Source organism: Erythrolamprus reginae, chromosome 1, assembly GCF_031021105.1.
Source record: "Erythrolamprus reginae isolate rEryReg1 chromosome 1, rEryReg1.hap1, whole genome shotgun sequence".
NCBI classification, from domain to species: Eukaryota; Metazoa; Chordata; class Lepidosauria; order Squamata; family Dipsadidae; genus Erythrolamprus; species Erythrolamprus reginae.
This window is the reverse complement of record NC_091950.1, coordinates 103,762,160-103,789,254: the sequence shown is the minus strand read 5'-3', so window position 1 is coordinate 103,789,254 and position 27,095 is coordinate 103,762,160. Positions and strand designations below refer to the sequence as shown.

General features: G+C 40.1%; 1 protein-coding gene across 2 annotated transcripts in view; it reads left to right on the top strand.

Annotated features, from left to right (window-relative positions):
• LDLRAD3 (low density lipoprotein receptor class A domain containing 3) overlaps positions 1-27,095 on the top strand; it is a 183,851-nt gene that overhangs the window by 86,180 nt on the left and 70,576 nt on the right. The window contains exons 3-4 of one of the 2 annotated variants that reach the window (XM_070734996.1): positions 7,717-7,842; positions 13,834-13,968. In XM_070734996.1, coding sequence (XP_070591097.1) covers positions 7,717-7,842; positions 13,834-13,968 — 261 coding nt within the window. The remainder of the gene's footprint in view (positions 1-7,716; positions 7,843-13,833; positions 13,969-27,095) is intronic. The other variant, XM_070735003.1, reaches the window with a different exon arrangement.

Sequence of the window (27,095 nt, the reverse complement as noted above, 5' to 3'; positions counted from 1 at the left end):
CAAGAAGTTTTTTAACACCAAAAGACATTCCCTAAATCAGTGTTTCCCAACCTTGGCAACTTGAAGATATTTGGACTTCAACTCCCAGAATTCCCCAGCCAGCGAATGCTGGCTGGGGAATTCTGGGAGTTGAAGTCCAAATATCTTCAAGTTGCCAAGGTTGGGAAACACTGCCCTAAATGGAGCAGGCTTATCTACAAGCATATATGTTAGATTTTTTCTCTCTTCTTTTTAAAATGTACTCATATATTCAGTGGATATAAGGCCAACTGCATATATGTAGACCTTCATATTTTGAACCATAATATCATAGAAAATAGCATAGAAAATGTGTCATCGTCAGATAAGCCAATTGTGAAAATTAAAACATAAGTAAAATTTTGAGGATTATTTGCAGATGGCACACTATTTATGGTATTTTAGTTCAAAATCTGAGGGTTGGCTTATTTATTAATAAACTTCTACATGAATATATACAGTGTAGGGGGAAATTACAAGACCCATAGAGAAGATATCTTTGTTCAGACTCATAGACCTTTTTTAGGCTGCTTTTTTTTGTATGTAAAACTGTTATGACCTCTGTTTTAAATTTTAATTCTCCTATTGCAAGTTCATTTATATGTCTCGTTTTAGAATGTTGCTTCTGGGTCTTGCTAGACCCAGATTCATAATATTGTAGTTGTAGAAGAGAAAAGTTAAACTTGAATAAGATGATATATGCTGAGTTGCAAAAATCTAAGCAACCATTATTTGTTTGCTGTAGAATAGAATAGAATAGAACCGAACAGAACAGATTATTGGCCAAGTATGATTGGACACACAAGGAATTTGGCTTGGTGCATTTGTTCTCAGTGTACATAAAAGAAAAGATACATTCATCAAGAATCATAAGTACAACACTTAATGATAGTCCAGGTACAAATAAACAATAAAGTCATCAAGAATCCATCATAAGGATATCATAAGGATACAAACAAGACATTACAGTCATACAGTCATTAATGGGAGGAGATGGGTGATGGGAACGATGAGAAGATTAATAGTAGCACAGACTTAGGAATTTGTTTTTGGTGCATATGCTCTAAGTGTACATAAGAGACAAGATACATTCATCAAAAATCATAAAGTACAACACTTAATGATAGTCATTTGGAACAAATAAGCAATCAAATCATACTAGGAAACTATAAATCATAAAGATTCAAACAACAAAGTTACAATCACAGATAAATATTTAGTTTTGTCAAGTATGTATTCGTGGTATGCAAAGGTGTAATAATAGTCGAGTTTAGAGTGGTTTACTGTTGTGTGCTCATGTGCTATGGTTGAAGCCGAAGTAGACTTTGACAGGAAAGATGTTGTAACAGATGATTTTATGGGCTCTGCTTAGGTCGTGTTTAAGGCAATGTAATTCTAAGCTTTCTAAACCTAGAATTGTAAGTCTAGTTGCGTAGACTCTGTTGTGAGTGGAGGAGTGGAGGGCTCTTCTAGTAAAGTATCTCTGGACCTTTTCTAGAGTGTAGTCATGCAGTCATAAATCATAAGTGGGAGGAGATGGGTGATAGGAACAATGAGAAGATTAATAATAATAGTAATGCAGACAGTGAATAGTTTGACAGTGTTGAGTGAATTATTTGTTTAGCAGAGTGATGGCATTCGGGGGGAAAATGTTCTTGTGTCCAGTTGTTCTGGTGTCCAGTGCATCATTTTGAGGGTAGGAATTGAAGCAGTTTGTGTCCAGGATATGAGTTGTCTATAAATATTTTCACAGTCCTCTTTTTGACTTGTGCAGTGTGCAGGTTCTCAATGGAAGGCAAGTTAGTAGCAAATGTTTTTTCTGAAGTTCTAATTATCCTCTGAAGTCTTTGTCTATCTTGCTGGGTTCCAGAACCAAACCAGACACTTATAGAGGTGCAGATGACAGACTCAATGATTCCTCTATAGGACTGTATCAGCAGCTCCTTAAACAGCTTGAGCTTCCTGAGTTGGCACAGAAAGAACATTCTTTGTTGTGCTTTTAATGTACATCCAGTGTTTGCAGAAGCTTACTTGTTTTCATATTTATTTGATGATCTCTGAATAAATGTACAAAACAAAAATGGATGGTTTTTTCATAGGAATTGTGTTTAACATCTTTAACATTATCAAATATATTTAAATTATTAGATTTTACAGATTTTTGGTAAATGGCAGTACTTGGGTTGAAAAGGAAAACTACCATTGTACTAAGATTATATGCTACAGTATTTTTAAAAAAATCATAGAAGGCATTAACAAATCATTCTCATCCTGTTGCCAACAAAAGCTTATTATAAGATGCTTTACAGTACCTAGGTCATAAATATCTGAAGGACCAAGATATATCAAGACCCTTATGCTGATTTTGCAGGAAGTATTTATCAACAGCAAATGTTTTTCCAGTAAAGTTGCTGGAATTGTTTTTGGACAGCCATGTAGAGAAAACAATAAGAAATATTCTGTTACCCTGATGCAACTTGGATAACAAAATTATTCTGCAAATGGCTGTTGCAAAATATATAAAATTTAATTAAGCTGTGATCCGTCAAGGCATTAGTTATCTTTCCAGCTAAGAGTGATGCTTATAATAGAGCCTACGCTTGTTTTGTTTTGAACTTTATGAGGTATATCCTCAGGCCATATTTTGATATAATTCCAATATAAATGCAGGGTTTTTTAGTTTGGTGCTCTGTATTTATTTTGATTTCAGTGTCCATTATTTCAGCCAATATTACCTTTGAGATTATGGGAGTTGATATCCAATGATCTAGAGGGCATCTGGTTGAGGAAACAGTTAGTAGTACAAAATAATTGTCTTCCACTGATGATTTCTCACTCAGTGTCTTGGGAAATTGTTATACAGTGTTCCCTCGATTTCCGTGGGGAATGCGTTCCGAGACCACCTGCGAAAGTCGAATTTCCACGAAGTAGAGATGCGGAATTAAATACACCATTTTTGGCTATGGACAGTATCACAAGCCTTCCCTTAACACTTTAAACCCCTAAATTACCATTTCCCATTCCCTTAACAACCATTTACTCACCATTATTACTGATACTCACCATTGAATAAGACACTTAGTGATCCTGATATTTATAAACATAATTATTTATTAATAATAATTATTTTTTTTGTTATTTATTTGCAAAAATTATTAGTTTGGGCGATGACATATGACGTCATTGGGTGGGAAAAACCATGGTATATGAAAAAAACCGTGACGTATTTTTTAATTAATATTTTTTGAAAATATAGGCTATTCGCGAAGTTCGAACCTGCGAAAATCGAGGGAACACTGTATTTGCTAATATATTTTGGATATAAAATACCCAGAACATCTGTACCTACTTAGCAAGAATGATGGATTCTTTTAGGTTTGGACTCTTGATTTTTAGATGATTGCGTTTTTAATTCAAGTAAACTTATAATAATACTTGTATTAGGATGCACCTGAAAGAAGCTTTAGATTTTAATAGTTGTTGCTGGAAACTATGTGTAATAGTATAATCTTAAAAATAAAAATAAAAATTTATTTTAACTGAAATTTAATAATAGGTTCTATTGTACACTAAATCAGTGATGTAATATTCATATATTAGAAGAAAAATAACTTATTGTGAGGAAATGTTGCCAAACAGGAGATAACTTGCATAAGTTCACAGAATAGAATAGAATAGAATAGAATAGAATAGAATTTTTTATTGGCCAAGTGTGATTGAACACACAAGGAATTTGTCTTAGTACATAAAATAAATCACTGATAGAAAAGGTTGTTTCATCATTATATTGAAGAATTTGTTCATGATTTTAAAAATGATTTATTGTCTACTGGGTGAAGGAAAGCAAGATTTCCAATACTGCTTCCTTGTATTTTCTAACATTCATCTGTGGTGAAATGAACTTGCCCTTCCCTTTTTTTTCATATTTTCTTTCTTAATTTGTGTGAATTCATGCAAAATAAAATAAAATATAACAATAATCAAAATAGAACCCAAATGTGATGAAGTATCCTTTTTAAAAAAAGCAAATTGAATATTAAAACTTTGCTCACACAAAATAATATCGATAGATCTTTCCCCTGTTTAATTAAATAAGTTCAAAGATGAAGATTCTTGGCAAATTCAATTTTTAATGTAACTGCAATAATTTTGAATGCCATATTTAATCCAATTAATAAACATAAAGTTGATAAAACATTACCAAGGGATCTACTAGGTTGATAATACTGATGCCTTATTCAAGAATTGGCTGACTCAACAGAATACTCATGAGGAAATTTTTAAATTAGTTTCCCTATTACAGATAAGAATATAGAATATCCACCTATAGAAATAAATAAGGGAGGTTATATCCAGGTCCTGTGCTCCAGATTTAAGTCATTTTCAACTCAGCCATTTTTCACATAAAGATTTCTCCTAGTGTAAAAACTTTTGGTTCCTTTTAGTTCAACACCTTTATCCCTTACTTTCTTCTTAACAAGATTACTCATGTATAAATAATTTATCCCACAAAGTGTGAAATCCTGCTCCATTTTTCTGAAGCAAGCAGCAAATATATTTATTGCCCCTGATATTTAAAATAATCTTAACAATAATAAACTTTCACTTCCCAGTATTGCTTTGCATATGTACTTTGGTTGTTTCTGAAAAGGATGGATAGTCCTATGAGAGATTTATGTTTGAATTCCATATTTGATAAACAAACCTATTAAGAAGAGGGATAATGTTTGAATAGAGCTTTGGAAGGTTTTTTGGCTCTTAGAAAAATGATTTGATCTGCTGACACTAAGAGTCAATGTCTGGAAAAACACACATACACTATACACACACACAAATACATACACAGTAAGACTGCAACAAATATCAATGTAACAGACATGTCCTTATTCATAGTTCTACTTTTTATCATTTGGAAGAGGCTTTGAAATGTGTTTTCTTTAAGTATTTTTCATTATAAGTGCCATGATTATAGCTTATTTTCTGTATCTTTAAAGTTGTCCTTGGACCCTCTTCCCTAAATTTTGATACATCACAAATAAGTGGCACTTATTTGATTTTTTTTAATGCACTCAGCTGATGCATTTATAAGTGTTTTCTATAAAGAATTGTACTACTTGTTTTGATTTTGGATTTTTGTTCCTTCCTTTTGTTAAGTCATAATCTTAAAAGTTGCTGTGGGTCCTGCTTCATAATATTTTTTATATAATGAAGTACTTGTTCATATACAATTCTGTACTATTTTACAAAGCAGAACTCATATTTCTTTTTATGATTTTTATGATTATGATTACAGTACTAAGTTCTCCCTGGGCCTGCCATAATATTTCAATGGGAAAAATGCTAAAATTATGATGAATGCCAAAACAGGAAAACACCCTAAATTTGGTTTAGCAAAAAATATATTTCCCCTTCCCCCTCCTTGTATATAAAAATATACAAAGTGTCATTATCATGGGATAGAGTGCTGAGCATGCTTAATAAATAAAAATGTGATATATAATGAAGTACTTGTTCATATACAATTCTGTACTATTTTACAAAGCAGAACTCATCTTTCTTTTTATGATTACAGTACTAAGTTCTCCCTGGGTCTGCCATAATATTTCAATGGGAAAACTGCTAAAATTATGATGAATGCCGAAACAGGAAAACACCCTAAATTTGGTTAAGCAAAAAATATATTTCCCCTTCCCCCTCTTTGCATATAAAAATATACAAAGTGTCATTAGCATTGGATAGAGTGCTGAGCATGCTTAATAAATAAAAATGTGAATAGATGAGTGTTTGGACAAATAAGGAATTTAAAATCTTCAGCACAATCCTATCCTAAAACTTCTTATCTGAGGACTGAATTAGGTTCAAAATGCAATACCACAAGGGAGTTCAGCATTGCAAAGTGATGGTTTGATACTGGATGCTAAGTCCTGAAGCCTCATAAAATGATAAAATTACTGTTATTAACTTTATAGAATCCCATAGTGATAGGTTGAATTGAGGTATTGGTGTATGAAATGGAATCACTCCCAAATATTCATTACCTTGGGCATCATTGGTGTGAGAAAACTATTTACCAATGTAATATACTCTGGATCTTTTGCAGTTTTCAATGCCATGACTGCAAACTGGGTTTCTGATTATGGCCTTGGAGAATTTAATTATCTGCATGCACAATTTCTCACCTTTGCATTACAATGGAAATCACAATTATTCAATTACATCCAACTTATCTAAGTGGATTAATATCTAATAGTGAGTTTATGCTAAAAAAAAATACCCAGTTAAAGAAACGAAAAGGTCTGCAAAATAAAGCTTGGTTCAGAAGCTTAGAGAAATGTATGAGTTTGAAACACTACGGAATGATAGCATATTGCTATTTAGAGAATTCATCTTCCAGGAAAGATACATTGTGTATATGATTCATCAATGTGCCTTGTTCAAGAAACAGTAGATTTGTGAATTGGTCTGTGCAAATTTTATCTTTGAATTACTACTGTTAATCAGAAGTCTAAAAATATCATAGAAAATGAATGTTGCAATGAAGAATTGTAAATATTGTTGTTTTGCATGCAAAAGCAAAATGAACAAAATTTAAGTGTGTTTATGGCTAGATAGAAATGGGATTTATTAATAATTCTCCCTCCTTCCCTTTCTTTCTTTTACACACACACACACACACACACACACACACACACACACACACAGAGGAAATTAAAATGGCCAGAGTATATATTTCTTTAGCTAACTTGGATATGTTAGACAGACTTAGACAGTTTTTCTTGGAGGTATACAGCTGGCAAAGATTCCTATGCAATTGCCAGAAAATCTTCTCTTAGCTTTGCAATTCACAAAAAGGTTGGCTTCTCCTTATACTTACTAGAAAGCAGTACCAAGTGTGAAAATCAGAATGCTTAAGGCCTACTAATAACTAGTTCATATATTAATGTTAGTAATGCTTGCATGCTTAGTTTCTGTGAAATGAAAATTTTGTAAGATCTTAAATAATAAGATACAAACATTCTTACAGTTGTTTGCTTGCCGATATTTCATTGCCCCATTAGGTAACATCATCAATGCTACCGAGTATGGAGTAACTAGATACCATGAGCATTCTAAATGAAATTAAATCCAAAAACTCTAGGAACTTGGTATTCAGTTGATACAAATAATCTGATGAATCATCTGATAATTGGCTAATAAATCAGCCATCAATAAGTACATAAAGATAAACTATATGTCCATCCCATTCAAGAGGCAACAGAAATGCTAACAAGAAAACAAAAAGACCAGGACACATATCTAGCAAGCAGCAATTTACCACCAGACAAAAAACAGGCAGAAATCAATACTCTAATCAAAGAACTACTAAGGGGAAAACTACACTCCTACCAACACCACCAGAGCTAGCTACTGAATATCAATGGGGGAGCAAGTTCTTACTAGCACTGATGATGTTACTTAATTGGGCAATGAAATGTCTGCAAACAAACAACCAAGTTCAGAGAGCATCAAAGACTGCACAGTGAAAATTGTTTTCAGAACTGTACAGCATTGATAATCCAAGCAGAAATAAAGATTACATCAAACTCTTGGCCAAGTTGTAAAACATTTCTAATGAGTTTTGTCAAGTATATAAATTTGAGAGGTTTGTGACTATTTTTATAGATTAGTTTTATAAATATTTCATTTCTTCTTCCCCAGCAAAAGCAAAATCTAAATGTGGGTCCACTTTCTTCCCATGTTCCAGTGGAATTCATTGTATCATTGGCCGTTTCCGATGCAATGGTTTTGAAGATTGTCCTGATGGCAGTGATGAAGAAAATTGTAGTAAGTATCTACTACTTAAAGGAGTTGCATCATCTGTACCATTGCCTGAAGGCTATATCTAAAAGAAATGTTGCACAAAACTTGATAAATATTTAAAACTCTTCATTGGAAGACTTGATTGACTAATTTCACTTATCTTCTGTGATCTCAGTATGGTGGGGGAAATAATCCTGTTAGGTAAATTGGGCTGGGAACCCATTGAACTTATAGAAAAGGTTTGAATCTTATCCCACTCTTTCCTCTCCCCTATCCAATTCTAGCTTGGCATCTACTATAGTATTCTGGGAGGAATCCAGCAAAATGAAAGCCATTTAACACAACATTTGTATCTAAATTCCAATAAAAGTATGAAATCTCTTTTATGGAAGCTCTGTATGTAATAAACATGGTAACTAGAATTAGAAAAACTGATGGAAACATGAAGCGCCTGTTATTTAATGGGGAATTGATACAGAAAGCAAGACTTCCAGCTGTTAGTTTTCCAGTTCTGATGAATTCTTAAGCTGAGGTTAGCATGCTATCATGAATTTTTTAGCTATAGCCTTCTCTCATTTTCTGATAAGGAGGAAATTACAAAAGAAAAACTTTTATCGCTATGTTCTTTCCTGCAGCTAGTTATAAAAGTTATTTTTTGCAGGTGGTTGAATAGATCTCATAATGCTGTGACCCAAATAATTGTGCATTTGCAGCTGCAAGGGGAGAAAAAGCAGAGGGTTTGACTGTGATTTAATCACATTCACAGTAATATTTTAGGGATACAATCTCTTGCTAGAGGAGAGCGCAGAGTTGTTGCTTTAAAAGAACATTTGATAGATGACCGTACTTTTTTTTTGTAAGTTAACAAGAGGAACCAAGACCTGCAGTAATCATTAGTGGAGATGTGAAACATTTCATAAGTCATTTCAACTTCAAGACAGTTGTTCTAAATTCTATATGGTAAAGGGTCCCTATTTTGAACTATACAGTACAATAAAATATCTTCATTGTTCTGTCTTGTATCAGCAATATTACTATGGCAGCCCCCATATTATCAAATATACTTTTGAAGGGTCAGAAAACATCTTCCCTTCATTTGTATTCATAAAACCTTTTTCTGATGAGTTTTAGCTTAAGTTGCTTTGGTTCATGAAAGTTCTTCCATACATCTATATATTTTTGGTGCAGTTTTATTATTACTTGTATATCTGGTTTATTTTTATGTTGTCAAGCACTGACAAGTGCCATATGATTGGATTGGTTAACAAATGCAATTATTTAAAAATCAAGAGACTGTGGAACCAGTAATTACAACATTGAAGTGCATTTGCTTACAATTTGTGCGGACAATGAGTATTGAATTAAAGTGGTAAGGTAAAAGTTATAAAGTTGTCATAAAGTTAATAATTAAGAAAAACCATAAGTTAACTAAAATTAATTATTAGTTAAAATTCACAAGATGAATAAAATATGATGAGATAATATACTATCTAAGGAAAAATAAAATTAAAATTAAGTTGAGCAATATAAAGTTTAAAAACTGACAACTAGAGACAGTAATATAATAGTTGGGCATGAGTCACACCTGCTTAACTGACAATCCGTACCTGGTGAACTTTGTAACTACTGAATAAAGATTGATAACTTCATGAGTTAGGTTTGTAAGAGACAGAGAAGAATAGAATGATGTAAATTTAATCTGATGTAAATTTGATCTGTGTAATTTGATAAGTATAGAAGAATAACAATACTGTGCAAGTTTCTGTAAAATGAACAGAAAAAGGGCAAGCTGTTTCAAGCTTAAGACATTTCCAGCAAGATTGAAGCAGACCTTTATGAATGCAAAGCAAATGTCCTGACAGCATAATTGGCAATCTGAGTTTAAATCCGCTGGAATTTAAAACACTTTGCTATTCTCAGTAATAGTTCCTTACATATCTCATTCTAGCATTTTGTTTCATTTCATTTCATTATTTTATTTTTAATCCACCTGCCCAGCAGTGGCAATTACTAGGAAGCTTACCTGTAAGCAGTTTCCGCAGCCGAAGTCTGAATCAAGGGTAGAATCATAGTTAGGCCATGATCCACTAAACCTGGTCATCAGTTGGTTCAGGTTTAAGGTGAGAGATTTTCAGGAACACAAATGTCAAGATTTCAGCATGGGTGAACAATTCCCTCCAATGAAGGAAACCAGACTATCAGAGGATCTTAAATACGTCACATGTTGGTGAAACTAAGCAAAACTGGGAATACCCCTGGCATTCAAGGAGACATGCCAAATATCATTGGTATGTTCTCATTACATGTGGCATGCTTTAAAACTAGGTGATCTCTGACTATAAGCACAGCTGTTTCTGATAATTTCCAGATGAATCAATCTCAGATGCTTAAATTCTCTGAGCTCCTTCAGGCCAATCCAAAATGGACTACTCAAAGTCCTCTAAGTTGGACCTGGTCATGACAAAAGCTCCCAGAAGAGAAAGGGGGGGAAATAGGCATGGGGACAGAAACCTGGGGTTTGACAAATCTTCAGTTTTTGTCAGATAGTGTCTGCATGAAGTGTCAGTTTCCTAAGTAGAAGAATGGTATGATGGAAAATTCACTTCTGAAACTTGAAGTAATTTGATGCATTTGACATATAATAAGACAAATAATAACAGAGAGGATAACAACAAAAAACAACTTTCCATCTCATTTCTTTCTATATTAAAAGATGTGATATACTTTTCTATGAGGCAAAATCAATCTCTGAATGCCAAGATGTCTTGCTTTGGGATTGGGCTGTATCTCTTAACAATTATAAAATATGAATGCTGTTAAAGATGGCAGGCCATGCTGCTTGTTGGTGTTTCAATTCTATATATTGACAAACGAATGGTTTAGATTAGTCACAGAAAGAGTCATTGCAGATCAACATTTAAAATATTGTTTATATTCAGTATGGAAGCAATCACATGTAGAATTAAGATTACCCACTACAGATAACTGGAGAGTAACTCTTTATTGGGATCAAGAGTGAGTAGAAGAGAATAGTGGTTGTTTACCACTGTTGTACATATCTTTCTGGAAGGCTAGTTTGGTGTAGTTGTTAAGATATCAGCCTAGAAACTGAGAATCTTTACACTGGCTGACTTTGGGGCAGTCATACCCTTTCAACCTAGGAAGAAGACAGTAAAATGTTTCCAAAATCTAGCTAAGAAAATGAGGGAACTATGGAGGCTGTCACCAGGAGTCAAGGCTGACTCCAAGGTGTGCGCATACACACATCTTTGTAGCCTCTTGAACAGATGAAATTTTCTCATCCTCAAAGTCGTATGAAAGCATATGTGCCTATATACAAAAGAAAATGCTAGAAGAAATTCAGCCTTTTGGACTGTTTTAAACCAGACAAAACTAGTATAGAAGAATATAATATGTTGGAATACAGTGATCCCCCGCTCGTTGCGAGGGTTCCGTTCCAGGAGCCCCCGCAACGAGCGGGTTTTCGCGAAGTAGCGATGCGGAAGTAAAAACACCGTCTGCGCATGTGCAGACGGTGTTTTTACTCCCACAGCGCTAGCGAGGAGCCGAAGATTGGGGGCGGGGCGGCTGTTTGCCGCCGGCATGGAGGGCTTCCTAGCAGCCCCCCAAACCCGGGTTGGGGGTCCGGGGGGCGCTTGGTATCGCCGGTTTTGAGCTGAGTCCGGAAGCGAATTCGCTTCCGGACTCAGCTCAAAACCGGCGATAGCAACCGGCAAGGAACGGCTTGTCTCGGCGCTTTCGAGCTGACAGCTCAAAAGCGCCGAGAAGCGCCGAGACAAGCCGTTCCTTGCCGCTTGCTATCGGCGGTTTTGAGCTAAATCCGGGAGCGAATTCGCTTCCGGACTCAGCTCAAAACCGGCGATACCAAGCGGCAAGGAACGGCTTGTCTCGGCGCTTTCGAGCTGACAGCTCGAAAGCGCCGAGACAAGCCGTTCCTTGCCGCTTGCTATCGGCGGTTTTGAGCTAAATCCGGGAGCGAATTCGCTCCCGGATTTAGCTCAAAAGCGGCGAGAATGAACGGCGTGGGCGGGCGAAGGGCGGGCGGCAGCGAGGAGTTTGCGTGGGCGGTGGGGAAACTCCTCGCTGACGCCAGCAAGAGGGGGAAGACCCAGGGAAGCCGCTGCCATCTACGCATGCGTGCCCGGCACGCATGCGTAGATGGTATTTTTGACTTCCGGGTTGAAAAATAGCGAAGTACCCTGTTCGCAATGGTTGGGGACGCAATAAACGGGGGATCACTGTATATAGAAACATAGAAGTCTGACGGCAGAAAAAGACCTCATGGTCCATCTAGTCTGCCCTTATACTATTTTCTGTATTTTATCTTAGGATGGATATATGTTTATCCCAGGCATGTTTAAATTCAGTTACTGTGGATTTATCTACCACGTCTGCTGGAAGTTTGTTCCAAGGATCTACTACTCTTTCAGTAAAATAATATTTTCTCATGTTGCTTTTGATCTTTCCCCCAACTAACTTCAGATTGTGTCCCCTTGTTCTTGTGTTCACTTTCCTATTAAAAACACTTCCCTCCTGGACCTTATTTAACCCTTTAATATATTTAAATGTTTCGAACATGTCATATATCATCATATATAGTTGGAATTGGTGCATAATTTCCCATTCTTCAGTAGGAGATTATTCTATATTTAAAATTCTTTTTACATATGCCTGTTCTAGCTAAGACTTTGGTTTAATAGTTATCAAACATGCCTTGGATTTTTGAAGTATATCACCATACAGTACTTCCTTGGAGGCATTCATCTTTGTGAAGTCTTATAACCATAGCATTTATTTTTAAATCATTTGTAAAGACAAAAAGTACCTTTCCTTTTGCTAAATCACAATCTTATACCACATAAGACATTCATTTCTAGAGGTTACAGATTTAGCATCGTACTTCATTTACACATTCAAATCACTGACACATTTCTACATCAAGGTTTGTAAAATAATTTCTGTCTAAATCATGTGCAAGTAAGGAGGTGTGCTGTTAATGTCAAATACTGTAGTACCTGCGCCTTCAGTATCTTCTTTTTATACTCTCATACATTCGTATACATCCAGCGAATCCCAGCGACCGGTTAGGTCCCACAGAGTTGGTCTCCTCCGGGTCCCATCAACTAAAGAGTGTCGTTTGGTGGGACCCAGAGGAAGAGCCTTCTCTGTGGTGGCTCCAACCCTCTGGAATCATCTCCCTCCAGAGATTAGAACTGCCCCCACCCTCCTTGCCATTCGTAAACTCCTTAAAACCCACCTCTGTCGTCAGGCATGGGGGAACTGAAACATCTCCCCCTGCCTATGTAGTTTTTTATGTATGATATGACTGTATGTATGTTTTTATATATTGGGATTTCTTGCTTTTTAGTCTTTTTAAATGTATTATTGTTATTTTAGACTCTAACTATTAGATTTGTTATTATATATTGTTTTTATCATTGCTGTAAGCTGCCCCGAGTCTACGGAGAGGGGCGGCATACAAATATAATAATAATAATAATAATAATAATAATAATAATAATAATAATAATAATAATAATAATAATATACTTGCATAATATCCTTTGTTTAGTGTTTTTTTTAACTTCTGTGTCACTTTCCAGAGGTCAAAACAAGGAATTTATGCTAATTCTTTTTAGTTTATTATTCTTTCTGGCACTAGAAACTGTGGTTAAAATAAGGGTTAAGTATGAGGTTACTTTCTGTCAAATTATCTTTCTGTCCTTTCATATAAATATTTCATTGGCCAAATCCTTTATAAATCCTTTATACATTTTATATATTTGATTCACTAATACATGAGCCAAATTAAACTGTCCCTCTCACAATTTATCTGCTTCTAAACTGTGATACTGGGCTCACTACAGTGTTCAGAGGAAAGCAAAGACTCTGAGGTAAAAAATTACAGCACAGATGGTATGGAAGTGCTCTTGGGAATAATGTCTATCAAAGCGAAATTGCAAGTTTCAATAAAATATGCTTTTGTTTCCACAGCAGCAAATCCTTTGCTGTGTTCTACTGACCGATTTCACTGCAGAAATGGCCTGTGCATTGATAAAAGCTTTATGTGCGACAACCAAAATAACTGCCAGGATAACAGCGATGAAGAAAGCTGTGGAAATATTCATGGTAAGTATAAAGTTGAAAACATGGTTTTCACACTGAGATGCCTGTTCTTAATTAACATTGTGCAATTGGTGGGGAGTGGAGAAGAGTTTAGCCTTTATTGGAACTGTGAAGTCTTTTGTATCATACAAGTACCATTGCATTAAAAAGTTTTTGAACAAGGGAGTCTTGTACAGTGGTACCTCGACATATGAGTTTAATTCGTTCCAGACCCAAGCTCGTAAGTCGATCAACTCGCGAATGCCTTTAGACTTTGTTTTTCGCGCTGAGATAACTGGAAGCAAGGAGATTCTTGCGCCACCTAGTGGAAGCTCAGCTCGTATCCCGAATTTGAGCTCGGGTGTCGAACAGAAATTTCGCTCGCGTCGCGGCTCATAACTTGGAATACTCGCATGTGGAGTAGCTCGTATCTAGAGGTACAGTGATACCTCTATTATCGCGAGGGTTCCGTTCCAAGACCCCTCGCGATAATCGATTTTTCGCGATGTAGGGTTGCGGAAGTAAAAACACCATCTGCGCATGCGCGCCCTTTTTTTCTATGGCCGCGCATGCGTAGATGGTGGAGTTTGCGTTCCCCGCCGCCCACGCAAAGGGGAAACCCCGATTCGGCTCCTCGCTGCTGCTGCGTTACCGAGCAGATCAGCTGCTGGGCGGCCGAAGGAACCTTCCCTGGGTCTTCCCCCTCTTGCTGGCGGGCGGGGCGAGCGGCGGGCATCAGCGAGGAGCCGGGTTGGGGGTTCGGGGGGGTGCTGGGAAGCCCCCCAGGCCGGCTGCGACCTTTTAAAACAGCCGCGCCGCTTCCCAGCTGAGTCCTGAAGCCAAACGCCAAAGGCGAACTTCCGCGTTTGGCTTCAGGACTCAGCTGGGAAGCGGCGCGGCTGTTTTAAAAGGTCGCAGCCGGCCTGGGGGGCTTCCCAGCACCCCCCCCAGAACCCCCAACCCGGGTTCGGGGGGGTGCTGGGAAGCCCCCCAGGCCGGCTGCGACCTTTTAAAACAGCCGCGCCGCTTCCCAGCTGACTCCCGAAGCCAAACCCGGAAGTGGTTTTTTTTTTATTAATATTTTTTTAAAAATCGCGATATAGCGTTTCGCGAAGATCGAGATCGCGAAACTCAAGGGATCACTGTACTACTGTATATCTTTGCATTATTTTTAATTTAATTTCTAAAGTGGAAGGGAACCTAGTATAGATCTATTTGGAGCTTGTTATGCTCTTGTCAGCTAGACATATCCTTACCGGGATTTGAACCTGTAGACCTCTGCTTGCAAGGCTCCAAAAAGCTCCAAATCAACTTTTACTAAGAAAGAGCCATATGGTTGTTTACTGTCAAATAACCCTGGTATTCCCAAATATGGGAGGAAGCAACTTTGCTTTCCTTTTGCCTCTCAGCCCCACGCAGAGACCGTTTCCAAAGCAGATTGGCTGCCAATTGGTTTCTGAACTCAATTCAAAGTGTTAGTTAGGACCTGTAAAGCCTTACATGGCATCGGACCAGATTACTTATGGGACTGCCTTCTGCCACATGAAACCATTGACTGGTCATGTCCTAGAGAATCGCCCTTCTCCAGGTCCCGTCAACTAGACAATGTTGTCTGGTGGGGCCTAGGAGAAGAGCCTTCTCTGTGGGGACTCCGGTCCTCTGGAAGCAGCTCCCCCCAAAGATTTGTACCACCCCCAACCTCTCCACCTTCTGCAAGAGCCTGAAGACCCACCTGTGTCGACAGGCCTGGGGACATTAGATATTACCCCTGGCTGATGAATGGAATGTATCTTTGATTGTCTGAATGAGAGTGATTGGTTTTTAAGGAATTGGGATTTTAGATTGGCAGATAAGGCGGGGGCCACAGAGTTAGCCGTTCCAGGGGAACGAGGGACCATTGCTTAATAACGGTCCCTTGTTCTGGCTCTGTGAGCCCAATCTTGGGTACTGGTGGTGAATGTAACTCTGGCCCTGGGCTCAGGTTGCTGCTGCTGAATGCCAGGTCGGTAGTAAATAAAGCTCTCCTCATCCGGGATTTGATCCTGGATGAGGAGGCCGACCTGGCATGTATTACTGAAACCTGGCTGGGCCCGGAGGGAGGTGTTCCTCTCTCTGAAATTTGCCCAGCCAGGTTTCAGATATGGCATCAACCTCGACCCCAGGGAAGGGGGGGAGGAGTGGCTATTGTAGCCAGGGAGAGCCTTTGCCTGCGTGGACTCATTGCTCCGGAAATTGCGGGTTGCGAGTCTCTCTTGATGAAGTTGGACTTAGGGGTTCAGGTGGGCTTATTTCTCACGTACCTGCCTCCCAGCTGCGTGTCAAAAGCCCTGCCTGTGCTACTCGAGGAGGTAACCGGGTTGGCGGTGGAGTTCCCCGGACTCATCGTCCTGGGGGACTTCAACCTGCCGTCACTCGGCGAAATCTCTGGGTTGGCACAGGAGTTCATGGCCACCATGACAGCCGTGGACCTGACTCAAGTAGTACAGGGTCCGACTCACGAGGGAGGGCACGCACCTGACATGGTATTCCTTTCCGAGCAATTGAGTAATGGTCTGAGACTAAGGGGCTTAGAAGTATTGCCTTTGTCATGGTCAGACCATTTTCTACTACGGCTTGACTTCCTGGCTCCAATCCTCCCCCGCAGGGAGGCGGAACCAATGAAGATGTTCCGCCCCAGACGCCTGATGGACCCAGAGGGCTTTCAAACGGCGCTTGGGATTATTCCAGAGGCACTCGTCCACAGTTCGGCGGAGTCTCTCGCGGAGGCCTGGAACAGGGCTGCGGCGGGGGCTCTTGACCGGATTGCGCCTTTGCGACCTCTCCATGGCGCTAGACCCCGTAGAGCCCCATGGTTCAACGAGGAGCTCCAGGAGTTGAAACGCCAAAAGAGACGTCTAGAGAAGCGATGGAGGAAGAGTAGGTCTGAATCCGACCGAACACTTGTAAGAGCTTTTATTAAGACTTACAAAGTGGCGCTCAAGGCGGCAAGATGCGCGTATCATGCCGCCTTGATTGCATCAGCGGAATCCCGCCCGGCCGCTCTGTTTAGGTGACCCGCTCCCTTCTTAACCAGGGGGGAGTTGGGGAGCCCTTGCAGAGTAGTGCCGAGGATTTTAACACGTTTTTCGCTGATAAAGTCGCTCGGATCCGGGCTGACCTCGACTCCAATTGTAAAACAGAGTCGACTGACAACGAGTCAGTCGAGGTGACTGGGGCACGTACTTGTCCACCTGTCTGGGAAGAGTTTGATCTGGTGACACCTGATGAAGTGGACAAGGCCATTGGAGCTGTGAGTTCCGCCACCTGTTTACTGGATCTGTGTCCCTCCTGGCTGGTTTCGGCCAGCAGGGAGGTGACGCAGAGCTGGGCCCAGGAGATTACCAACGCTTCCTTGGGGAGGGGAGTTTTTCCATCACTCTATAAAGAAGCGCTCGTGCGCCCCCTCCTCAAGAAGCCCTCCCTGGACCCAGCTGTGCTTAACAACTATCGTCCAGTCTCCAACCTTCCCTTTATGGGGAAGGTTGTCGAGAAGGTGGTGGCGCTCCAGCTCCAGTGGTCCTTGGAAGAAGCCGATTATCTAGGTCCCCAGCAGTCGGGTTTCAGGCCCAGTTACAGCACGGAAACCGCTTTGGTCGCGTTGATGGATGATCTCTGGCGGGCCCGGGACAGGGGTTTATCCTCTGTCCTGGTGCTCCTTGACCTCTCAGCGGCTTTCGATACCATCGACCATGGTATCCTTCTGCACCGGCTGGAGGGGTTGGGGTGGGGGGCACTGTTCTTCACTGGTTCTCCTCCTACCTCTCTGGCCGGTCGCAGTCGGTGTTAGTGGGGGGTCAGAGGTCGGCTCCTAGGTCTCTCCCTTGTGGGGTGCCTCAGGGGTTGGTCCTCTCCCCCCTGCTATTAAACATCTACATGAAACCGCTGGGCGAGATCATCCAAGGACATGGGGTGAGGTATCATCAATATGCGGATGATACCCAGCTTTACATCTCCACCCCATGCCCAGTCAACGAAGCGGTGGAAGTGATGTGCCGGTGCCTGGAGGCTGTTGGGGCCTGGATGGGTGTCAACAGACTCAAGCTCAACCCGGATAAGACGGAGTGGCTGTGGGTTTTGCCTCCCAAGGACAATCCCATCTGTCCATCCATTACCCTGGGGGGGGATTATTGACCCCCTCAGAGAGGGTCCGCAACTTGGGCGTCCTCCTCGATCCACAGCTCACATTAGAAAAACATCTCTCAGCTGTGGCGAGGGGGGCATTTGCCCAGGTTCGCCTGGTGCACCAGTTGCGGCCCTATCTGGACCGGGACTCATTACTCACAGTCACTCATGCCCTCATCACCTCGAGGTTCGACTACTGTAATGCTCTCTACATGGGGCTACCTTTGAAAAGTGTTCGGAAACTTCAGATCGTGCAGAATGCAGCTGCGAGAGCAGTCATGGGCTTACCTAGGTATGCCCATGTTTCACCATCACTCCGCAGTCTGCATTGGTTGCCGATCAGTTTCCGGTCACAATTCAAAGTGTTGGTTATGACCTTTAAAGCCCTTCATGGCATTGGACCAGAATATCTCCAAGACCGCCTCCTGCCGCACGAATCCCAGCGACCGATCAGGTCCCACAGAGTGGGCCTTCTCCAGGTCCCGTCAACTAAACAATGTCGGTTGGCGGGTCCCAGGGGAAGAGCCTTCTCTGTGGCGGCACCGGCCCTCTGGAACCAACTGCCCCCGGAGATTAGAACTGCCCCTACTCTTCCTGCCTTCCGTAAACTCCTTAAAACCCACCTTTGCCGTCAGGCATGGGGGAACTGAAACATCTTTCCCTGGGCATGTTTAATTTATATATGGTATGCTTGTGTGTATGTCTGTTAGTATATGGGGTCTTTTAAATCTTTTAATTTTAAATTTGTTAGATTATTTATGATTTGTTTCCACGTGTTGTGAGCCGCCCCGAGTCTTCGGAGAGGGGCGGCATACAAATCTAAGTAATAAATAAATAAATAAAGATTAGTTAGTTTAATTTTAAAATCAGATTTAGGATATTTTTTATTGTTCTTTTATACGTTGTAAACCATCCCGAGTCTTTGGACGGGGCGGCATATACAATCAATCGATCAAGTTAGTTAGTTCATTTGTTTGTTAAAAATTAAGTTGCTACAATAACTCTTTGGAGTACCCTGCGGCCAAAAGTGGCTGTTGCTGAGGCATACTTGTCAATCTTATAGTGCCTAATGAATTGGGATGGAGATGTCCAGGTGGCAGCCTGGCAAAGCTCCTCCAGAGGGCATTGAGTTGCCCAAGCTGCAGAAGTTGCGGCACTGCACGTTGAGGCGTGGAGGACACGGGAGACCAGCCACCTCATATGCTATGGCAATGGCACTTCTAATCCATCTTCCTATTACAGTGGCTGACACCTTAAGTCCCAAGGATCCTAACGGATAATAATAATAATAATAATAATAATAATAATAATAATAATAATAATAATAATAATAATTTATTAGACTTGTATGCCACCCCTCTGTGAAGACTTAGGGCGGCTCACAACAACAGTAAAACAATACAGAAACAAATCTAATAATTAAAACTGTAACTAAAACCCATTATCTTAAAAACAATTGATACTATATAATGATAGCCACTCATAACTTTAATGGTCAGAAAAAGGGATACATTAGTTGCCCCATGCCTGGCGACATAGATAGGTCTTCAACCTCTTGCGAAAGGCGAGGAGGGTGGGAGCAGTTCAAATCTCCGGGGGGAGTTGATTCCAGAGAGCCGGGGCCCCCACAGAGAAGGCTCTTCCCCTAGGCCCCGCCAGACAACATTGTTTGGTCGACAGGACCTGGAGAAAGCCAATTCTGTGGGGCCTAATCGGCCGCTGGGATTTATGCGGCAGAAGACGGTCCCATAAGTATTCTGGTCCGATGCCATGTAGGGCTTTATAGGTCATCACCAACACTTTGCATTGTGTCTGGAAACTAATCGGCAACTAATGCAGGTCGCGGAGTGTTGACAAAACATAGGTATATTTGGGAAGACCCATGACTGCTCGTGCATCCGTATTCTGCACGATCTGGAGTTTCTGAACACTCTTCAGAGGCAGCCCCATGTAGACAGAGTTGCAGTAGTCGAACCTCGAGGTGATAAGAGCATCGTGTTTTATGGATGTCAATTTTGAGGGGCCTACGGACATCGAGGGTGTGCCAAAGATGTTCAGAAGGGTGGGAAGGGCGGGCTCAGAAGGAGGGAATGATCTGCTCCTGAGCATGGTGAAAGGTGGAATTCACTTTTGGCAAGAAGGATGGGTCCATGTGGAGTACTACATGATCTTGATGAAAAATGCAGAGGTCATCTCGCACCGATGAGGCAAAAAGTTCAGAAATTTGCCTTGCAGAGGTGATAGCAATAAGAGAAGACCACTTTGAAGGAGAGATGCCAGAGGGAGGCATCTATGAGCAGCTCATAAGGAGGACCAGTAAGGGATTGGAGGACCTGGGGTAGATACCAAGTAGATAACGGTGGATTATTGGACTAAGGTTGGCAACTGCCTTCAGGAAACGTCTGACTGAAGGTAAGTGCAAAAGGGATACAGCTTAGCCACACAATAGCACAGTTGCCAGGGCCACAACCTGCCTTCGTAGGGTGTTGGGAGACAGCCCTTTCACAAGTCCCTGCTGCAAGAATTTCAGTACTTTAGGAAATGGGATGTGAGTTGGAGACAGTCGTTGGATAAAACACCGGCACAGAAGGCTTTCCAGATGGCAGAATATATTATCTTGGTAGAGGGATGCCTGAACCCCTGAATAGTCAAGATGATGTTGTCCTCAAAGTCCTGCTGTATCATAGTTCACCGCTCAATCGCTGGCACCACTGAGGATCTGGGTGGAGCAGTGATCCCTGGAAGAGCAGAGTGGGAGAAATCAGATGCTTCCATGGTTCCTAACCAACAAGGCCTTGAGCTTGGCAAACCATAGCTGTCTGGGCCAGAATGGTACAAGTAATATAAGCTAGGACTGCTCCTCCAGCATCTTCTGAAGCACCTGTGGAATGTTGGGCAGTGGAGGAAAAGCATACAGTGTAGAGTCAATCGAGGTTGAACAAAAGAAGGCTTCGGGCAGTTAAGTCAAAAGGGAGAAGGCCACAGGTCTGAACACTCCCCGGAGCAGACTTGGCTGGGGAACCCTGTCATCTGTGCCACACACACAACCTCCAATATGGTCTGAAATATCTCCTCTAGTGGAAACCAGCAGTTGGGATGGGAACTTCCTCAACACTTCCTTTAGCTGAGGACCAAGTCATAAAACTGGGTTTCCAGGCAAGAGCGGATCCTGTTGGAAGTTTTGTTACTCAGTCCTATTGGCTGATGAGCTCTTCCCATGTTGAAGAATGCTCCAGTTTCAAAAAACAATTTCAAGTATGCCAGAGTTTGTCAGCATTCATGGTTATAGAAATTGTTAGCTCAGAAATTTTATGTGATTGGAAAATGCCTGGAAAGAACTGAGGATTTCATATATACTATACAGTTGCATCAGCAATAGGCCAATGATATTGAGAAAGAAATGAGCAAATGGAAAGTGATGGATTTGGAAGGAGAGGACAAGATGTAGTCTTATTAATTTTTCACACAAGCATACAGAAATGCTCAGGTTTATATGAATTCTTCCCTATCATTCTGAAAAATAACTGCTGCCTATCTTTTATTGCAGACAGGAATCTTTGGGCATTTTAGAACAAACTTGTAACAAGAGGATTTTAATTTAACAAAGATTTAGTTTAAGATCTTGAATGATGGTCTAGAAATTTGCTTTTATGGATCACAGGCTTATAAAAAGTCTTAAGTTCTAGCTATTCTAGCTTTTTTGTTAGAATACACAGATCAAGTGATTTATATAACATCCATTTATATAGACAATCATATGATTATGTTAATACAAAAAGGTTGATACAGTAAAGGCAATGATAAGAATGAAACGTATTCCAGAGTTCCGCCCCGAGTCCACAGAGAGGGGCGGCATACAAATCTAATTAATAATAATAATAATAATAATAATAATAATAATAATAATAATAATAATAATAACAACAACAACAACAACAACATAAATATATCATTCTGACAAGTCATTGAAATCTTAATAGCAATAGCACTTGGACTTATATACCACTTCATAGTGGTATATCCTCTCTAAGGACTCTAATCAGTCCTCTCTAAGTGGTTTACCAAGTCAGCATATTGCTCTCAACAATCTGAGTCCTCAATTTACCAACATTTTACCAATGCTCTCTACATGGGGCTACCTTTGAAAAGTGTTCAGAAACTTCAAATCGTGCAGAATGCAGCTGCGAGAGCAATCATGGACTTCCCAAGCGAGAGCAATCATGGACTTCCCATGTTACACCAACACTCCGCAGTCTGCATTGGTTGCCGATCAATTTCCGATCACAATTCAAAGTGTTGGTTATGACCTATAAAACCCTTCATGGCATCAGAACAGAATATCTCCGGGACCGCCTTCTGCCGCACAAATCCCAACCAATTAGGTCCCACAGAGTTGGCCTTCTCTGGGTGCCGTCGACTAAACAATGTCGTTTGGCGGGTCCCAGGGGAAGACCCTTCTATGTGATGGCCCCGACCCTCTGGAACCAGCTCCCCCCTGAGATTAGAACTGCCCCCACCCTCCTTGCCTTTTGTAAACTCCTTAAAACCCTCCTTTGCCGTCAGGCATGGGGGAACTGACATCTCCCGCGGGCCTATACAATTCATGTATTGTATGGTATGTTTGTGTGTATGTCTGCTTTAATAATGGGTTTTTTAAATGTTTTTAAATTATTAGATTTGTCTTGAATTGTTTTATTGTTGTTGTGAGCCGCCCTGAGTCTATGGAGAGGGGCGGCATACAAATCTAATAAATAAATAAATAAACAAACAAACAAACTTCAGAAGAATGGAAGGCTGAGTCAATTTTGAGCCAGTCACGATTTGCTGCCTGTGAACAGTCTGCAACACGGAATTCTAACCACTGTGCCACCACAGCTCCTTTTTAAGAATAAAGGATATAAGATTAAGGGAATGAAGGATAAATTAAATAATACCCTCCTCTATCCCAAGACCTTTATTTATTTATATGTGATGCTAGATGGTATACATTATTAAAACAATTATATATGCATACAAAAGAGCAACAGGCACTGAAATAAAATCTTCCAACAATATCTAACAAGGACCATTTTAATCATAAGGGGTCCAATGCCAACTCTGACACCAAGCCTGGGCAATGAGACATGTTTTAAGGAGCTCTTAAACAAGGTCATGGTGGGGACAAATCAATCTCTGGGATGATGGTGTTCCAGAAACCGGATGCAACAAAAGAAGGTTTATTTCCCAGATCCCGTTCAATAACACTCTTTAATGGATGGGACCTGGAACATGTTGACTCTGCCTGATGACAGAATGAAGAGAAGCAACAGAAGACATATATCGGACAGTACAATTGTGTTGCTTACATTTTAAAAGTAGTTTCCAATATATAAATCAGTGCTAAATGTAGAAAAACTATTACAGTGATCCCTCGATTTTTGCGATCTCGTTCTTCGTGAAACGCTATATCGCGATTTTTCCCACCCGATGATGTCACTCTCTTCCTTCCTTTCTCATCTTTCTTTCTCTCTCTCTTTCTCTATCTTGCTTCTTCCTCTCTCACACTCTCTTCCTCCCTCTCTCATCTCTTTCTTTCCTTCTCTCTCTTTCTCTATCTCTCCCCCTCTTGCTGGCGGGCGGCGGGCGGGCGGGCAGGCGAGCGGGGGCATCAGCGAGGAAGACCCAGGGAAGGTTCCTTCGGCCGCCCAGCAGCTGATCTGCTCGGCAGCGCAGCAGCAGCGAGCAGACAAAGATCGGGGTTTCCCCGCCGCCCACACAAAGGGGAAACCCCGATTCGGCTCCTCGCTGCGCTGCCGAGCAGATCAGCTGCTGGGCGGCCGAAGGAACCTTCCCTGGGTCTTCCTCGCCGCCCACGCAAACTCCACCATCTGCGCATGCGCGGCCATGAAAAAAGGTCGCGCATGCGCAGATGGTGTTTTTACTTCCGCAACCCTAGATCGCGAAAAATCGATTATCGCGAGGGGTCTTGGAACGGAACCCTCGCGATAATCGAGGGATCACTGTATAGCCTTGTAAAGATAATTTTATTAGGATTTTGAAAATCTCTCCTCTGCCCTCCCCCCCACCCCACATCCGAGGATAAATTCTGCAGCAAACACAAGAATTTGTTGTAAAAATGAAACATTCAATTAATATAGGCATTTAGGTTTTTATTTGTGGTTTTGTATTATAAATAAATTATGATTGGATTTTCTAGGAATTATTAGCAATAAATGGCTTAAAAATCCGTTAAATGCTATGGAAAGACTAGGTTTTGTCTCTATGGAGTTTTTCAGTTATTGTTACCGGTAATTAGCTGCAAGAATATACTAATGACAGTATCATTTCAATGTCATTTTTTTCATTTTTACTTTTCTCTAATATATTAACAATGTCTTTTCTAATATCTTCTAAAACAACATATTGTTTTCAGAAGAACATATCACAGCACAGAACTCAACCAGAAGTAAATGTTATATTGTCTTTTATTAATAATGTATATTTTATTACTTTTGGACATATAGTATTTAGATAATAACATTCCAAAAAGCTCCTCTATTATATTCTACAGATGGTTTTGTTATGAAAGAATCCTTTTAGTCGGTGTCACGTTTGGGAGATAGATTAAACTATTATGCATTTCTATTTTTCACTTTCTTTTTTTTTCAAATCTAGTTTTATCTTTAAAATATTTTTGCATTCCACATCTCTCTTGAGATTTTCTTTGTCTTGCCAAGAATCCCACACTATGTTTTCAAACTGTTGCCTTAATCTTATCATGAATTCTATAGCTATATCCTGATTTCTTGGGTATTTGCCAAATATAGATTATTTTAAAGTCTGCTTTCAAATATGCTCTATTAATAAGATGCTATTTTAACTTTTTATGGTGGGGCTCAATATGTATATGTTTCTTAAACACTCTTCATTCATTTGGCTACTATAAACTGATTTAAATTTTATTGCTAGCTTGTATATTCCTTTACTGACTGATGCTTACATTCCGCTGAAGCATGATAATATCTCAATAAAGCAGTTATTGGTTTAAGAATAACATTGTTGATCTTCAGGCCTCATTAATTGTTGGTTTACATGTTCCGTTACTATGCATTCTCCTCTTGATTAGCTTCTTATTCCTCTACTCATTCCCCCCCCCTCAAATTTGGTTGAGCTACTAACCCCACTCTACTGAGATTGCTACTCTAATCTCCATTGTCAATCTTATGTTTATAACAAAGTTTCAATTCCGTAAGGTAGAAGATATAAATGATCCATTAAAAGATATACAGTAGGATGGCATTTGTGCCAGTAGTTGTTTGGGCTCCTGCTAATAAAAAAAAGAACTCAGATAAGGCTTTGTAAAGAACCACCAAATGATATGCATGTTATTTGCTTAGGTAAGTCATACTTTCATTTCCAATATGGTTTCACAAATGCACTAGAAGTTTTATATCTCTGACATCATAATTGTGCTTTGCATCTTAAATATTCTTCCCTCCTATCATTTATGGATTCATTGTTTGTGACCATGATCTGTACATAATGCTTGATCATAACAGAGATGAAATAGAAAATCATAATGATGGTTTAAAGTCTTTTTTTTATCCTAAATCTTGGCCATCAAATACCAGTTCCTTCTGATGGAGTTAGAGACGAGTCATGGCAGGATGCTAAGATGTCAGATAGCCTTTGCAGTGTTATTTGCTTTTCATACAGTTTTCAAGCAACAAAAGGTAGAAGAAAGTAACAGCATTTTTATTGGTTAATTCTCCATCAAATCCTTAATAACATCCTGTTGATACAACCTAAATGAGATCACATACCAGTCAGGGATACTGTCATAAATCATCCTGGCTATGTGAACTGGGTGAGATCATGTAGGCATGAGAGGTCCGTTAAGGTTAGGCAGTTGGTTGCACATCCTTTACATGGCCTCTATCTCTACATCCTTCCCTCCTTCTCCTGCTACTGCCCATATTCTTTGTCAAAATATAATAACATAATGGATAATGGTCCTCTACTGGATTAATAATTACTACGTGGTTGGAAGCAAAAAATAGAAAAAAATAAGCAGAAGCAGTTAAAGGGGTAAGGATGGCTTATAGTCTATTTTCATCCTCACTGAGGAATACCAATCAGAGTATTTTCTTTGGAATATCTTTTCTACTTGGACAAATGTAAAGGACTTAATGACTAGTTGAAGTTATAGTGGAGTCTCCCAAAAGTTAATTATGAACCTTATTCCATTATTCTGATGGTGGTTTGGCTATAATTTTATGGCTAGTTGCAGTGTTCCCCAGTCACAATTTACAATGTTTTTTGTTGGTTTCTGCAAAAAACATCCACAGGAGACAATGAATTTGCTTAATGATCACTGTGTTTGCTTAACAACCATTGTATTTGCTTTATGATTACTGCAAAAAAAGTCATACAATTGGGCCAGTCATGATTTACAATGTAAATTCTGGACTCTAAGTTGAGGTCTACCATAGGTTGAGTAGAGATTTTTTCCCCGTATTGCCACTTATCTGAAATACTGAAGTGCACAGATCTAAGCTATGTGCAAAAGTCACTCAAAGCATGATAATTCAAATATTGTATTGTTCCTGCACTTAAAAGAGAGGCATAGCAGCTCAGTGGCTTAATAGATGCCAGAGAAGGTGTATGATCCAGCAGTTTGAGTCCTACCACCACATGACAGAGTGATCTCCTGTCACTTGTCTCAGTTCATGCCAAACTAGCAGTTCTTCAGCATGTAAAAATGCAAGCAGAAAAATAGGCATCACTTCAATGGGAAGATTCCGTGTTGCTTCGTAAACTCTGTGCTGCAATGTGATATCATGCTGGCCACATAACTGTAGAACAGTGTTTTTCAACCTGGGTTCCATAGAACCCAAGGGTTCCGCAAGGGCCAGCCAACTTAATAAGAAAAAAAAATGATTAAAAAAATTAGGGCAAAATCGACCAGGACTGAATCACGCCTAACCTGCGTACCTGCACCATGCTATGCA